We start from the raw sequence: 17,552 nt of genomic DNA on the forward strand, positions 1-17,552 counted from the left end.
TGTTGTTGTGTGGAATGGTAAATGGATGTAATTTGTTGAAAGGTAAATTAATTATGATGTATGGAGGAAGAGTATTTGATTGACACAGACTCAGCAGCAAAGGAGAATCAGCAGCAAAGGATTCTGATCAATTCCTCCATTCATGAGTGAAATTACCCTCCTGCTATCAGCCAAGGTGTGAACACCTTCATATCCAGCTACACATATAAACAGGAACTATATACAAATCCTACTTCTAACAGAATGCATAATAATCTATACAAGGTTATTAGAACTCCAGATGAAAAAAGTATGGTTTGTTTCAATAGGAAAACGCTGCTCTCTAGTGGTTAGGATATGAACAGATAAGTGTGTTGTTGAGATCCCTGTTTCTTATTAACTCCACATTTTCAAGTTTGGATTTGATTCTGTCATTTTACAAAAACGTTTTTATTTGTTTAATTGGTCAGATTTACATGAACAATGATATCATACAGACCAAGCGGACTTATAAGAAGTTGACTGATCTGACTTTGAAATAAGTTATACAGGACCACAAGGCGAAGAAACAGTAAGGATAGAAATACATGTTTAAAGTTGACTGGAAAGCCTTCTCTCTGTTTGGCATTATGTGTGTACTTTGATTCAACTGACCTAAAAATAGCAAGATAGTTCTATAAAGGACAAGATCTCAGACACTTTATTCCACAGTTATTTTCAATTGGACAGGAACACATTAAAATAAAGGTCACTCAAGAAAACAGACAATTTTTTTACTTTTAAACTTGGACAAAACAGAGATGCTAGTTCTAAGTCCCAAGAAACAGAGAGATCTTCAGTTGGATCTGACAATTAGTCTTGATGGTTGTACAGTTATCTCAAATAAAACTGTGAAGGATCTCGGTGTTACTCTGGACCCTGATCTCTCTTTTGACGAACATATCAAGACTGTTTCAAGGACAGCTTTTTTCCATCTACGTAACATTGCACAAATCAGAAACTTTCTGTCAAAAAATTATGCAGAAAAGTTTATCCATGCTTTTGTCACTTCTAGATTACACTACTACAATGCTCTACTTTCCGGCTACCCGGATAAAGCACAAAATAAACTTCAGTTAGTGCTAAACACGGCTGCCAAAATCTGGACTAGAACCCCCCAAAATAATATTTGATCATATTACTCCAGTGTTAGCCTCTCTCCACTGACTCTAGTGGTTAGAGTGTTGGGCCAGTAACTGAAAGGTTGCTGGATCAAATCACCAAGATGACAAGGTAAAATCTGTTATTCTTCCCCTGAGCAAGGCAGTTAACACACTGTTCCCTGGGTGCTGAAGATGTGGATGTTGATTTAAGGCAGCCCCCTGCACCTCTCTGATTCAGAGGGGTTGGGTTAAATGTGGAAGACACATTTCAGTTGAATGAATTCTGTTGTACAACTGACTAGCTATCCCCCTTTCCCTTCCTGCTAGGGCTGATTTCAAGGAGAGGTGCGTCACTTGAGTGGGTTGAGTCACTGATGTGATCTTCCTGTCCGGGTTGGTGCCCCCTCTGGTTTGTGCCGTGGGGGAGATCTTTGTGGCCTATACTCAGCCTTGTCTCAGGGTAGTAAATTGGTGGTTTGAAGAAATCCCTCTAGTGGTGTGGGGGCTGTGCTTTGACAAAGTGGGTGAGGTTATATCCTGCCTGCTTTGCCCTGTCCGGTGGTATCGTTGGACGGGGCCACAGTGTCTCCCGACCCCTCCTGTCTCAGCTCCAATGCTGCAATAGTTTATGTGTCAGGGGCTAGGATCAGTCTGTTATATCTGGAGTATTTCTCCTGTTTTATCCGGTGTTCTGTGTGAATTTATTAAGTATGCTCCCTTTAATTCTCTCTCTCTCTCCCTCACTCTCCCTCCCCTCCCGGAGAACCTGAGCCCTGAGACCTTGCCTCAGGACTACCTGGCCTGATGACTCCTTGCTGTCCACAGTCCACCTGGTCGTGCTGCTGCTCCAGTTTCAACTGTTCTGCCTGCGGCTATAGAACCTTGACCTGTTCACCAGACGTGCTACCTTGTCCCGGACCTGCTGTTTTCCACTCTTTCTCTCTAACGCACCTGCTGTCTCCAACTCTGAATGCTTGGCTATGAAAAGCAAACTGACATTTAGTCCTGAGGTGCTGACCTGTTGTACACTCTACAATCACTGTGATTATCATTATTATTTGACCCTGCTGGTCATCTATGAACGTTTGAACATCTTGGCCATGTACTGTTATAATCTCAACCCGGCACAGCCAGAAGAGGACTGGCCACCCCTCAGAGCCTGGTTCCTCTCTAGGTTTCTTCCTAGGTTCCTGCCTTTCTAGGGAGTTTTTCCTAGCCACCGTGCTTCTACAGCTGCATTGCTTGCTGTTTGGGGTTTTAGGCTGGGTTTCTGTACAGCACTTTGTTACATCGGCTGATGTAAAAAGGGCTTTATAAATACATTTGCTTGATGATTGATTGAACTCCTAAACAGGCTTTATGTTGCAAATGTAATTAAGATAATACACTTATATAACATTTGTAGTACATATTACAAATAGCTGAAGCCAATTGCAAACATCAGATTATCACCAGATGATCTCTCACTAAACCATCAATAGGCCTGGGGGCACAGCACAGCTGATCTCAGTTGCAACTAGTGGTGTGTATATTTGTGGATGACAAGGGAAGGCAGGCTTACCCAAATATTTGACCAATAAAAAATGTATATGACAAGATCATTTATCTTTCGTCTCTTTGTGTTTTCATAATTTTCTGTAAATTTGGAAGTGGCTGAATCTCCCCGGGGGAATCTTCTGAGCGAGGGAAACAGTGCCCCTCCGTCTCAGTATGTGTAGCCCATGTATCTGATGCTGTCTGGACCAACAGAGTATGACATGTTGCCGGCGTAGCATTTGATTGATTCATGCCAGCAAGAATTTAGCACATTGATAAAATAATTAACCAATCAGCGTTGAGTTTAGCTCAACTGTGGGTTGTTCTGGTGCAGCAAAATGCCACCCAAGGTAAACCCTGTTTGGATTTGGTTTCACACCAATAGCCTTGTAGGCTCACATTAACTAGCTAGCTAATTTAGCTGGTTTATTGTTGCCCATACGATGAAGTTAAGCGAGCAAGCATTTTAGCTAGGTAGCCTATGACAACAAAAACTAAAGGTCTACTGTATGACATTTATATTTATGCACACACAAACACAGAACTCAGTATGGGCAGCCACATAATATCTAGCAAAATTGAGTGGACTAAATAGCTTTTGGTATCTTTAAATTTGTATATATATTGTTTTTTTTTAACTAGGCAAGTCAGTATTTACAATGACAGCTTAGGAACAGTGGGTTAACTGCCTTGTTCAGGTGCAGAATAACAGTTTTTTCCTTGGCAGCTCAGGGATTCGATCTAGCAACCTTGCGGTTACTGGGCCAATGCTCTAACCATTGAGCTACCTGCCACCCCATATATACACTGTATACAGTGCATTCAGAAAGTATTCAGACCTCTTGACTTTTTCCAAATTTTCTTACGTTACAGCTTATTCTAAAATCGATTTAAAAAAATGTTTCTCATCAATCTACACACAAATCTACACACAATCTAAAAAACAGAAATACCTTATTTACAGAAGTATTCAGACCTTTTGCTATGAGACTCGAAATTGAGCTCAGGCGCATCCTATTTCCATTGATCATCCTTGAGATCTTTCTACAACTTGATTGGAGTCCACCTGTGGTAAATTCAATTGATTTGAATATGATTTAGAATGGCACACACCTGTCTATATAAGGTCCCACAGTCTACAGTGCATGTAAGAGAAAAAACCAAGCCATGAAGTCAAAGGAATTGTCTGTTGAGCTCTGAGACAGGATTGTGTTGAGGCACAGATCTGGGGAAGGGTACCAAAAAATATCTGCAGCATTGAAGGTCCCCAAGAACCGAGTGGCCTCCATCATTCTTAAATGAAAGGAGTTTGGAACCACCAAGACTCCTCTTAGAGCTGGCGGCCGGGGCCAAACTGAGCAATCGGGGGAGAAGGGCCTTGGTCAGGGAGGTGACCAAGAATCCAATGGTCACTCTAACAGAGCTCCAGAGATCCTCTGTGGAGATGGGAGAACCTTCCAGAAGGACAACCATCTCTACAGCACTCCACCAATCAGGCCTTTACGTTAGAGTGGCCAGACGGAAGCCACTCCTCAGTAAAATGCACATGGCAGACCGCTTGGAGTTTGCCAAAAGGCACCTAAAAACTCTTTGGCCTGAATGCCAAGCGTCATGTCTGGAGGAAACCTGGCACCATCTCTACGGTAAAGCATGGTGGTGGCAGCATCATGCTGTAGCTGATATAACTGTTTGTTCCATCCAATATTTGCTTTGTGGACATCACCAGACAGATGATGCTTTCCGGTTTTGTGATGAAGAAAACGCTATGTGTAGTTGAATTTATTCCGCCACTGTGTGAATGTTGTCTTTTTGTTGTCATGGCCTTATTGTATATCACAGTGGCGTATGAACTAATGTGTAATAGAGCAAACAAGGCAATTATCACAACCTCAGTGATTTTACCGCTGCTACTGATTGCAACTCCACTAACACAGTGGATCTGGGCCGATTCCGCCTGAGAGTCGGGGCACTCGGCTGAGAGTCAGACTCAGCCGATGTCATGTGGCCTGTATTACTTATGCCTAGGATGCGGGGATTGAGCTCTGGCCAATTCCGGTGTGAGTTATCTGGCCCAAGTGTATTACTTAGGGCCTGGGCCGATTCCGGTGTGAGTTATCTGGCCCAAATGTTTTACTTGGGGCTCAGGACGATTGGGGCTACTCTCTGGCAGATGATTACACGGGCTGCTTTATATAATTAACATTATGTGATCAAAAAATAGTCCTGTTGAAGTAGTATTTTGGTATTTTGATACTTTGTGCAAGGCAACTGATTAGCATGAAACACTTTGTGGATGGGGCCTCTCGAGTGGCGCAGCGTCTAAGACACTGCATTGCATTGCAAACTACGTTGCTACAGATGCTGGTTTGATACCCGTGTCGGCCGTGACAAGGAGACCGATGAGGCAACACACAATTGGCCCAGCGTCGTCCGGGTTAGGGGAGGGTTTGACCGGCCACAATGTTCTTGTCCCATCGCCCTGTAGCGACTCCTGTGGGTGGCCAGGTGCATGAACGCTGACACGGTCACCAGGTGTACTGTGTTTCCTCCGACACATTGGTGCGGCTGGCTTCCGGTTTAAGCGTGCATTGTGTCATGAAGCAGTGCAGCTTGGTGGGGTTGTGTTTCGGAGGACGCACGGCTCTCAACCTTCGCCTCTCCCGAGGCCGTACGGGAGTTGCAGCGATGGGACAAGACAATTGGATATGACGACAATTATGTAAAAAAAATTGTGCATGGGTATAATTTGTATGTATAAAATGTATAATAGTAATATTTAAAATGACTAAATAGGGTAATTTTGTTTACATTTATTTAAAATTGCATCGGGCCGGTTCTGGGGGGATTCTGGTAAGATGCTGGCAAAGTCGGCTGAATTCTGGTAGACGGAAGCGGCCCGATGTACTTAGGCGATTCAGGGCAGTCATACATTTTGATTCCGGGCCGAGTCCGACACCTGATTCCGGGCCGATTCCTCATTGCTAGCTGGGAACCAACATTAGCCAGCTATTTACCGCTCCCTAATGCAGATGTCGAAGATAGCTTTTAGTTTTATTGCAGCCAACATTTTCGCCCTCTGGTTGGTATTATTATCGGATCAATTAAGTCTTACTTTATAAGCGATAGGGCGATGTATCTATTTGACGTTCATTACATACAACTGAAAAAAGTATTTCCTTGTTTACCACAGCAAATCTATTGTGGCAGTTTACCCGACACTTTGTATGAGTTAAAAACTAATGGTGTAGCCTACTCATATTAATATATTTGTTTCCAATTCATGTAATCCATTAAATACAACTGTCTTTAAAAAAAAAATTGTCTGATATGGTCATTCCTTATTATTTTTTATTTCACCTTTATTTAACCAGGTAGACCAGTTGAGAACAAGTTCTCATTTACAACTGCGACCTGGCCAAGATAAAGCAAAGCAGTGCAACAAAAACAACACATGGGATAAACCAACGTACAGTCAATAACACAATAGAAAAATCTGTATACAGTGTGTGCAAATGAAGGAAGGAGGCAAGGCAATAAATAGGCCAATAGTGGCGAAGTACTTACAATTTAGAAATTTACACTGGAGTGATAGAAATACTGGTGTGCAAAAGAGCAGAAAAACAAAAACAAATATGGGGATGAGGTAGGTAGTTGGTTGGATGGGCTATTTACAGATGGGTTGTGTACAGCTGCAACGATCGGTAAGCTGCTCTGACAGCTGACGCTTAAAGTTAGTGAGGGAGATATAAGTCTCCAACTTCAGTGATTTTTGCAGTTTGTTCCAGTCATTGGCAGCAGAGAACAGGAAGGAAAGGCGGTGTTATCAAGATGGGGGTAAATAAAATGTCCCAGGACAGTCCATATTTGAAATGTGTAACTAAATCAGGTAAATCATTGAGTTAAGCCTATATAATCTATATTTTTTTATCAACTGAAAATGTAGTCTATAAAGTTATTTTGAATGGCTTATATTATTTTGTCATTCAAGGTGAAATGTTTGATCAAAAATATAGGCTACTACTTCGACATTATTTTGCTCAAATAAGTATTTTTACATTCATCAAAAGCATTACGGTTTCCTATGCTACTGATAGGTCGATATTTCACTGGGGGCGGGAGTAGAGAATCTAGACCAGCTGTCTGGTATCATAATCACTTGACACAGTAACAACGAGAGATCAACTCATCTAATGGTTCATCCTTGGGGTTTTATCGTTGCAATCAAGCTTAGTTTGCATTTCATCTCCTGTTAGTAGCGTTTTAAGAAATCCAGCGGTAACCTGCAGGAGTGCGTTAAGTTCCGCCTGTTAGGTGAAATCGACGATCAGAAAATTAAATGTGTGATTTCAAACTCACTCAAAAACACAGTTCTTGATTTAAAGAACACATTTACACACACCATAAACATAAAGATATCCCCAGAAACTAGAAATAATAAAAACCTCTGAGCAACAACAATAACATGATTTAAAGAAATGGTAAGGAATGATGAGAGCCATTATAGACTGTGGCCTAAACATGGCTCTGACCTGGGGATGATAACCAGATGCCAGACAACCCTTCCTCTAAAGTAAGGCTATTATCCCTCTCTTTTTCCCCAGACAGAGGGCAGTTTCCCAGCCCTAGGGAGGTAGAGGAAGGGCTGATGAAGCTCCCCAAAATATTAAGCATGTTAGTGATAGGAGCCACGATGCACGACGCTGTCCCTGAATGTGGAGGCATAAAGAAACAACGTACCAGGATAGCTCCAATGATGGATGTAATGTAATTCACCAACAGGCTCAGCAGAATGAGCTGAATAGTACGGGACGCTCCTCTCTTCATCAGGTTCCCTCCCTCTTTCTCTCCCTGTCCCTCCTTCCCTCCATCCCCTATACCAAACCTGGCCACCACCCTCAGGATGGACACACAGTAGAAAAAGTAGATTGGTCAGTGATTGCGAAAAGACAGACGTTGACTATCATGCCGCCTATTAAGCCTATCACAACACAGAGGACGAGGAACATCAGCCAAGCCAGAGCCACACACACTGCCCTGTACCTCAGAGGCCTGTACTTCAGGTAGACCAGTGGGTGGACCATCGCCATCTAGCGCTCTACACAGATCAAGTCCTGGAGCAGAGGGCGACCGACGGTGACCAAGCCGAACGTGTAGCTGCTAAATTGGAAGATGGTCCTCTTTTGACGAAGAGGTAGTTGAAGACTGTAAATGGAGAGAGAAGGCAGAAGAAGAGCTCCGTGACAGCCAGGTTGAGGGCAAAGATCTCCTGGGTGACCTGGACCAGAGGCCCCCCAGTGACCATCCACAGGTATCAGGTGTTGGTGACACAACAGTCTTCCCATGGAAACTTGGTGGTGTGGTTCGTCATTCGTCATGGGAGGAGTTTCTAGAAATCCTGGTTGGATTCCAGATTTCCTGTTAATTCCCTCACATTTCAAGGAATCTTCCAACCAGTATCTCTGGAAAAGTTACCAGACATGTAAAACCCTACCTAGAAGTCACATTATGATGACTTGTAAAGTGATGTGTAATTCCTGTTGGAATCCAACCAGAACATCCAGCTGTTGGAATTGTTATTCACCTGCAATTTGCATTGTGAATGAGGTTAGAAACATTGTGAGACCACGTAAACCATTCCAGTAACAGGTGCAAAATTCTAACGCACTGATTGGATTAGTTTAGAAAACATAACATGATTTATCTTTGTGTAACATAACATTCATTTATCAATCTATCAACATACACTCAAAAACACACATATTAAAACATATTTTTCAATCAACCTGCAATAGATCATTTTGGGAAATATGATAATGATGGGCATGGTTTTGGTTCAAAGTAATGTGTATGAGTTTCAGAAAATGGATGATTGCGACAATGATGTCTCTGTCACTAACAAATACAGTCATGGGTGGTAACTCAAAAAAGGTAGTCTGGGAAATACTCAAATAAGGTTTTACACTAAGTAGTGTGTTAATTTAATACTAGTTCCAGTGTGTGTATGGTCCCACTATTTCAGTGTTGATTTAACACTGGAGAATTTGCTGTGAGTATGTTTGATCATGAGATCCTAAGATCCCAGCCCTTTTTTATTTGTATGTTCAAGTAATCAACAGACTTTCATTTAGAATAAAATGGCAACAAAAAAACACATTCATGAAACAAATGTTATCAATTTATTTATGTTTAAACTGCATGTAGTAATTTCATTACAGTGTCTACTATTTACAAAGCAAACAAATACTTTACTAAAACATTTTAACCAGAGCTACATATGTCCGCTCAATCAGAAATCATCTTTACATTTCTATCACGTAATATGTAACGCTTCAGCGATCCAGATTGAATAGAGCCCCTAATCTTGATTTCTATACCTTAATTCTAACTCTTCACACCGCATGCTTATATAATGGTAAGGCATTCACATTTCTCTCAAAATGTGTTAATAATTGAAAAAGGAATACACGTGTATTATATTTATAAAGTGGTAATCAAATCTATAGAGAGTGACTTGTTCACCCTTCATTTATGTTAAAGCACACCTCAACACACTCAGCAAATGACAGGAGCAGCCTTCTAAAACCATTTGACTAAAAATACAAATACAAAGACAAAGAATTCAACAAACAAAACATCCTATACCATAGTCATTCCCAACTCGCTGCTATGGCAACATGTGACATGTGACCGCCGACAACCTGTATAAGCAAATCACCAACAGCCGCCACCACAGTTCAACCAACCAATCCTGTGTCTCTCAGTACTGTAGGTGTCAGGTGAAGAGCATGTAGTGATGGGGGACTGAGGCGTTGGCTGTGTCTCAAATGGTACCCTATTCCCTATAGAGGCTCTGGTGAAAGTAGTGCACTAATATGATGGTATAGGGTGTCATGTTGGGTGGAACTCTGTCAAACACTTGCAGTGACTGAAACATGTCATTGTAACCTGTCAAATCAGTGACACCACGGAGTTCAAAGAAGTCCCATTCCATTTATGGATGATTGACAGAACACAGAGATTTCCGACACATTCTTGAAGTTACAGAGCAGGGTTGGGGTCAATTCCTTTTCAATGAAGTCAATTCAGGAAGTAAACTGAAATTCAAATTCCAATTTACCTCAATGCTTAGCTATGAGACATTTTTTAAATTGGAATTTCATTTGACTTCTTCAATTAAACAAATTAAACAACCGTTGCAGCGTTCCGGAAGCCTCACTGCCCCGCCCTCTACCATGGGCATCATCACACTCTTGCCACAGCGACACCAATCAGTGGTACTGCATCTGTACGGACCGACCAATGAGGAGGAAAAGGAGTCCTGCCAGCAGGCAGAAGGAGATGCCGACAGGGGCGAAGAAGAAGGATAGGCCGTAGTGGATGGTGAGGTCAAAGGTGGGACAAACAGAGGAGCGCTGGTGGTCAACGTAGACCTGCACCACATCCAGCACCTCCACCCACAGCACATACATCACCACCACACCGAGAAGGAACAGAGCTGTGGGGAGGAGGGAGGGAGGGATAGGTGGAGTAAGAGAGAGAGAGACAGCGGTAGACTGTATCAGATTGGCTGCAGCAGATATTTGTATTAGTGATGGTATTCATGAGCTCTTCATCTTCATACATCCCTTCAACAGAGATAAACTGTTGTGCTCAAGCCTATCTTAAATGTTGTATCCTAAAAATTATGATGATATAGGCCAATAACTCACCAGATGTCAGGAAGAGCACACCCCCAGCCTTATATAGACGGTGACTGGCAAATGGGGCGGCGCAGATGATGAAGAACCCACCTAAAACGACGGCAGCCACCCCAATTAGCATGAAGATACTCCAGAAGCCTCTGTAGACTGGACAATAGGAATGTCAATCATTGTTAGAACCATGGCAACCAGTGAGCAACAGAATTATACTTTGATTTGAATACTCATACACAAGCATATGTGAACACTCACAATCTCAAAGTAGGCTACATGGCAATGGCATATATATATATAGAGAGAGAGAGAAAGAGAGAGAGAAGAGAGAGAGAGAGAGAGAAGAGAAGAGAGAGAGAGAGAAGAGAGAGAGAAGGAGAGAGAGAGAGAGAGAAGAGAGAGAGAGAGAGAGAGAGAGAGAGAGAGAGAGAGAGAGAGAGAGAGAGAGAGAGAGAGAGAGAGAGAGAAGAGAGAGAGAGAGAGAGAAGAGACTTACTGATTGCGGAGTCATATGCGGTGGCGTTGTGAGTCTGTTGAGACACAGGAAAGGGAAGAGGTAGGCGTGTTGTGCAGACTTTAGAGTGGGCATTGGCTAGGGAGAGACAAACAGGCCCATTGTTAGATACATTAAATCATATCACTATAGAACTAATAAACAAAGCAATGGGTTGTGGCACTGGCATTAGCAAATATCCTCTCCCCATCAAGGCCCTTATATTATAAAGACAGCATATACTAGTAGGATCAATACAGAGACTAAGCGGCATATGCTTCAGGTTTATTGAATGCATTAAATTTGATAATTGAATTAAATGTAATCTAATTTGTACTCTTAATACTTTCTTTTTATCTATTTATCTATTTATCTTCCTCCTCTCTCCCTCTCTCCTCTGCCCTGTGGAATTCAGCAGACCCTCGCCAGGTCGTTCCCTGAGCTTTAGGGTGTTTGTGACAATGACCCTCCCTGGATGTTCCCTATTAGAATTTTCAACACATCTCATCAGATGAAAAAGGACTTGAATAACATCACATGATACAGCCTTTCCATAGAGGTCACATGACATAACATCTCATGATAGGAGTCTCATACTACGTCAAAGCATCAGAAGTCACATTCGATAAACAAGTGATTCACCTTAATGACTTTCATGAACTGTTTGCATTGTTCTATTGTCCCTGTACTGGCCCAAATGTAGATGAAAGAAAGTAAATGGGATAGAGTGAAAGAGAGTGAGAGTAGAGAATGGAGAGGTAGGGTCTAAAGCTTCAGTCATATGTGTTTCCCAATATCCAAACATGCATATAAAACACATGCATTGTACATGCCTACTTTAAAAGCATTGGGGCTTTTTTCGTTTTCACACTTTGTCCGAGTATACAAACCAGCATAATTGTGCATGGCCAAAACCCCAGTGTTATACTTAATACAAGTACACAGGAAATTGGCCAGTGTTACCTAGTGTTATTTTCTGTGTAACATTTCTAGTGTTGATTCAGGAGTTGAATTAACTCTCTAAGAGTGAAATAACCGGTGGTTGAATGTGAGAGTTGATTGTGTCAATTATACTCTGTGGAGAGTAAAACGTTCCCGTCAAAACCACGTCCATTATCATATTTCCCAGCATGCTCTACTGCAGGTAGATTTTTAGATTGTTTAATATCTGTGTTTGTGTACATTAATTGTTTGATTAATCTTATGCCACACAAAGATGAATAACATAAATTTTTCTAACTAATCCAATCAGTTAGTTTAAATTTATTGCACCAGGTTACAAAAATGGTTGTTCCAGTTTAAAATGGTGTTGGTAGTCTCTTTATTAATGTTCCTAACCCTGACAGTCATTCTGCATGCAGCTTGCAGGGGAATAAAAATTCCAACTGTTGCTGCTTTGGCTGAATTCCAATATGAATTACATGCCAGCATAATTTGACTTGCAGACCGCATGAGGCCTGTAAACCATGAGGTTCCTAACATCACTGTGATATGGTAAAACTTGATCATCAAAGTAAGGCCTTGTAATATATGTAATGCATTTTCAAAAACAGTTTAATTAGTGATAACATTTCACCTACAGTCAAAACTCACTCGGTGAAGTCCAAAGGACTGAAGATGAATGAATTCAATAACCATGTCTCTGTTACAAACAAATGTAGTCATGGTGTAACTCTACAATTCCCTTGAAAAGCACACTTAGAAATATATTGGAGGCATGGCTTAGTGGGCGACGTTGCTTTCAATTAGTTATTTTTGGCCAACCGTAATGGAAGTGTTGTATCAGTTTTAGTGGTCTATGGTTATGTTATTTAAAGATGAGTGTGTCTGTTTTCAGCAATGTAGTCTTTTGAAATGTTACATAGCACATGTAGCAATCAAAACATGTTAATGTTATTGTAATGTCCTTAACCCAACACTGAGTGACCTCATCAAGAGATAGACTTCTTGCTGTAATGGTTAAAAATACTATATGAGGTGTTATTGCTTTCCCCATTGGTGTAAACTATATACACTTGCTAGTATTAAAAATAGCATATGAGTGTTATTGCGTCACATTGAAAGTGTTAATTCATGCTTGAAAGTGTTAATTCACAGTGTTAATTTAATATTTTAAAAAGTGTGGACCCATGTAGACACTTGCTCAGTGTTAAATTTAACAGAATTTGCAGAATATGTTATCTGACTTACTGATCCAGAACTTCAAGAGGGTGTCATCGTCCAGGTTTCCCCCGAAGGAGCACCTCCAGAAGAAGCCCTCGTGGTAGGAAGGTGGTCTGGGGGAACCCCATACCGGGTTCCACCAGAATCATGTCACCACGCTCAGGGAAGATAATAATAGTAACACATTAGTAGAAACACTCCATCATAAGTCCTTCATATTACAGCCATAACAATGACGTAATAACATGTCATAAAAACTCTTAGTCGTCTTCACATTTTGCCTGGTATTTTCTTTTCTAGCATTAGCCATAATGTCATGTATTATGTCGTACCTTGCCAGCTGGTTCACATAAACGTTGTCATAGTATATGGTGCTAGGCTACAACTGCTGACTGTAAGGTCAAGGGTCACGCTGAGGGAGCACCTTTAGCTTCCTGTGGGGTTGTGGGAAGTGTGTTGAGTCAGAACCGAGAGTCCTTTCTAGCTAGAACAGCTGCTTTCATTCCCCTTTTCTCTCCTATTCCCAATGTCTCTCTTTTGCTCTCCCTCTGCTTCTCAGTGCCCACTGTTCTCTCTCTCTCTCTCTCTCTCTCTCTCTCTCTCTCTCTCTCTCTCTCTCTCTCTCTCTCTCTCTCTCTCTCTCTCTCTCTCTCTCTCTCTCTCTCTCTCTCTCTCTCTCTCTCTCTCTCGCTCTCTCTCTCGCTCTCTAGGACATAACACTGAGGATATGTCTATGTGCAATATGTCTATATGTCTATTGTCTTTAACAATACTACAACATGGGTACATACAGTGTACGTGGTTTGATAGTATGGATATCATGCAGACATTCCTTTGTCATTGCTCATTGTGAGGACCTGGATCTGCTGTAGTGGGTGATATTTGATATTCAACTACATATCACTGTGGTGTTGTAAATACTGACGTTTGTATTTCTATCACTCAGGAATCCAACGTGTCTCATTTGCTGGATGGTTGCAGAGCAACTGCATTAAACAGTGTCTGGTTTCACTAGAAGCCCCTAGGGAGGCATGTACACTGTAGTGGGGCACGACTTTCGCTAGGGACGGGGTGGACATGTCCCCCCACACATTCTGAAATTGCATTTTTGTCCCCCCCAGTTTTATCAATATTGTTGTTGTTTTTTAAACTGCGACTGTGTGCTTTAGGCCTCTGACGCCTTCAACAGACTGACAGCGTCATTGCATCAATGCTGCATAATAAATTCTGCAGTCAAACTTTTCATTATGTAATCGAAAATTGTGAGCAACAAAAGTTCAACATTCACCTTTCGCTACTATTTCTGCCAGGTCTACTCATACAATTTGATGCACACATTGGATAAATCGAACGTATGCACCACACAGAACACAGAACACACTGCAGCTTCCTCTGCAACACAATGCTGCAAGGCAAATGCAGCGTTCCATGGGAAATGAATGTACTTCTGGTGTACCAAAACGCAATGACACTGTCGGTGTAATCGAGGCTGTTTGACCAGGCAACCAATGGTTTTCTAAAGCCAATGAGGCATGTTGAATTAGTTTTCTTCCTATGAATTTAGCTCTAGTATTTGAACGGTTTGAACAGTGACAAAACCACACATAATGACTGGGGGAAATGAATTGATCTTCTGCTCTAAGAAAGATGAAATACACAATGATGCTGGTGATCTTCCTTCTGCTTTCCTGAACCTGTCAATACCTCTCTGATGCATTTCAATCATTCAAGCATTCTCATTCAGACTTAAATTTGGCATTACCTGATTTGACATATTTTACTCTCATTTCTAAGGCCAGATTAAAAAGTATCATCAAATAATTCGTTTCGGATACCCCCAAGTGTCCTAAAATAGAAAATAAAATAGTGTGATGGTCCATGTTATCACTATTTTAAAACAAATATGTCTTAATAGGGCAGTAATATAATACAGGAAATGCTTTTCAGAGGAATTGACTGTAGGCTACTTCAGCATTGTAAAGGGCTGCCCCAACCCCACCCACCCACCTCTGGCTCATATTGTAAAGGGCTGCCCACCCCCCACCCACCCCACCTCTGGCTCATATTGTAAAGGCTGCCCCACCCCCCACCCACCCACCTCTGGCTCATATTGTAAAGGGCTGCCCCCCACCCCCCCACCCCACCCCACCCACCCCACCTCTGGCTCATATTGTAAAGGCTGCCCCACCCCCCACCCACCCACCTCTGGCTCATATTGTAAAGTCTGCCCCCCCCCCTCCCACACACACATTTTTGTTCTAGCCCAGCACCAACACAGCTAATGCAACTAATTATATAACAGCAAGCTTTGTTTAGTGAACCAGGTTGACCTTGACCACGACACCACTACCTCTAAGGAGACTCCAACCAGAAAAGGAACAACTTTCCTTGACTTCTATGGTCTAAATCAGTCTCTGACCAGCTGATCCTCCCAGACTACCCAAAACCCACCCTAACCCTAACCTCCAACCCCTAAACCCTTAATTCAGCAAATAGAGACAAACATAGTCTTACCAATGTTACCCCCATCTTACACCAATGGCTTCCTTTTCGTCTCCTTTGTTTTGTATTTTATGACCACTGAATAAAAAGAAAAGAGGACCAGGAAAGAAACATCCCAAAGAGCTACACCAAACCTTCCTAACTTTCACCTGCTGTTTCCACTGCTGTAGTGCTGGTTGTTTCAATGAAAAGTTATTACTTTGTCATTATTACATGATTATTACAAGATAATAATTAGTGGACTATAGTATATACTAGGTAAATATTGGACTAAAATATTTGAAGTATAACAACAGAAAATCCCATGACGGTAAATCAGAAACTCCATGTTCCTTACCTCTATGGTAACACCCCCAGTCCTATGGTTCTGTTAGTTCTTCGTCGCATGTCTCAGAGGGCAGACCATAATCTGTCCCGAAGGAGAGGAGGACAAACATGCCGCCAGAAGCCCCGAACAGCCCCGCGAAAACAGAGCCACACTCAGCTTCATGGTGCAGGACAGGCCAGACACACAGTCCACTGTATGGAGACCCTTGGCCCAATCAGCTACCCTGTATGTGCGTGTGTGTTCCTCTGAGAAGTCAAGCACACTCTTTTCCCGCAGTCGGAGTGTGTCTGTCAATGCTGGGTCCACTAACACACTTCTATAGCTATGTGTGTATATTCCCAGTGTTCCCAATATATTCCAAGCTGAGATTCTTCTCCAAGATGGAATTCACTATGCTGTGTATTGGTCTTATCCTGGCTCTTCTCTGTTTGTCTCTTTGTCTCTTTGTGGGCTGCTGAGAACGGGAATGGCTGCTGGGCTGACTGGACTGGGCAGGAGGAGATAGTCAGGGAACTCACAGGGCGTGGGATCCCTCTCCCTGGCTATTTTGGGGGGCTGATTGAAGGTGCCTGCTGCCCACACTCTCCTCGACGTCACAGGAGTGTCTGGGGTTAGGTGGGGGTGAGGGGTCCAACACAGAAATATTACCAGCAACTGGACACCCCCCACATGCACAAGAAAATCAAAGAGGGAGGGGTAAGCAGGAGACTGAAACATTGCCTCCCCCAAGTTAAAGCCCATCAACACACACACACACACACACACACACACACACACACACACACACACACACACACACACACACACACACACACAACACACACACACACACACACACACACACACACACACACACACACACACAGGCACCACTCACAACCCGAGCCAGCACCCCATGGTGGGATGTGGCGATAGTAGGTGGTGGGTATTGAAAACAGGACGCGTCACTTCCATGGGATCCACAGTTGTCATCTGACTCCATGACAGCAGAGACAGAGATGATGTGAGGCCAGACTCTCTTATCTTCTCTGAGATCTGGCTGATAGAACGGCCAGGGCCTCCAACGTTTTATTACTCCACTGGCATCTGTACAGTTTAATTGGCTTGGCAGCATACCCTACTGTAATTTAATATCACACGTAATACTTTAGCACAGTTATAGCAGTGAGTGACCCTTCTGATTGGAAGTACTGAGCACTCTGAGTGTAGGATGGTGCAACATATTGGTAATGGACTGAGTAAGTTACCCTATACACTTTAAAGCGATTTGAGAACTTGTAAAATCGCTGTATAAATAGAGAGCAGTATTACTCTATAAACAAGAACACATAGCTATTTTCCAACCAGTCTGTAGCCAATGACCTGGCTGAGTGTGAGCGGAACTGAGCTTAGCTGGCTGCTCATTAGCGTGTAACAGGGATATTTAGCACATTGCCCATAGAAACACACTGCCATACACGCACACACCACACACACTCACACACACGCCACTCACACGCACACACACACACACACAGGGATATTTAGCACATCGACAATAGAGGCACCCAGCCTAATTAGCACAGTGCTGCCACTGAGGACACAGGAAGCCAACTATGGGCTTTTCTCTGCTTCTCTTTAGTTTCCACTTTTATCTCCTCTCCTCTGAGATCGGAATGCAGATGTACGATCTTAATTTAATCACTCTTTTGTTGCTGAGAGTTTTCCTGCACAGC

The 17,552-nt window shown here is 42.5% G+C and overlaps 1 protein-coding gene across 1 annotated transcript; it reads right to left on the bottom strand.

Annotated features, from left to right (window-relative positions):
* Window positions 1-9,769: 9,769 nt before the first annotated feature.
* Window positions 9,770-13,156, bottom strand: LOC111959239 (transmembrane protein 182). The gene is given in 5 exon segments (XM_023980719.2): window positions 9,770-10,152; window positions 10,367-10,504; window positions 10,848-10,943; window positions 13,035-13,111; window positions 13,113-13,156. Coding segments are annotated over 5 exon segments (582 nt in total). The 3' UTR covers window positions 9,770-9,925.
* Window positions 13,157-17,552: the final 4,396 nt, after the last annotated feature.

The sequence above is a fragment of the Salvelinus sp. IW2-2015 genome, linkage group LG36 (assembly GCF_002910315.2).
Source record: "Salvelinus sp. IW2-2015 linkage group LG36, ASM291031v2, whole genome shotgun sequence".
Lineage (NCBI taxonomy): Eukaryota > Metazoa > Chordata > Actinopteri > Salmoniformes > Salmonidae > Salvelinus > Salvelinus sp. IW2-2015.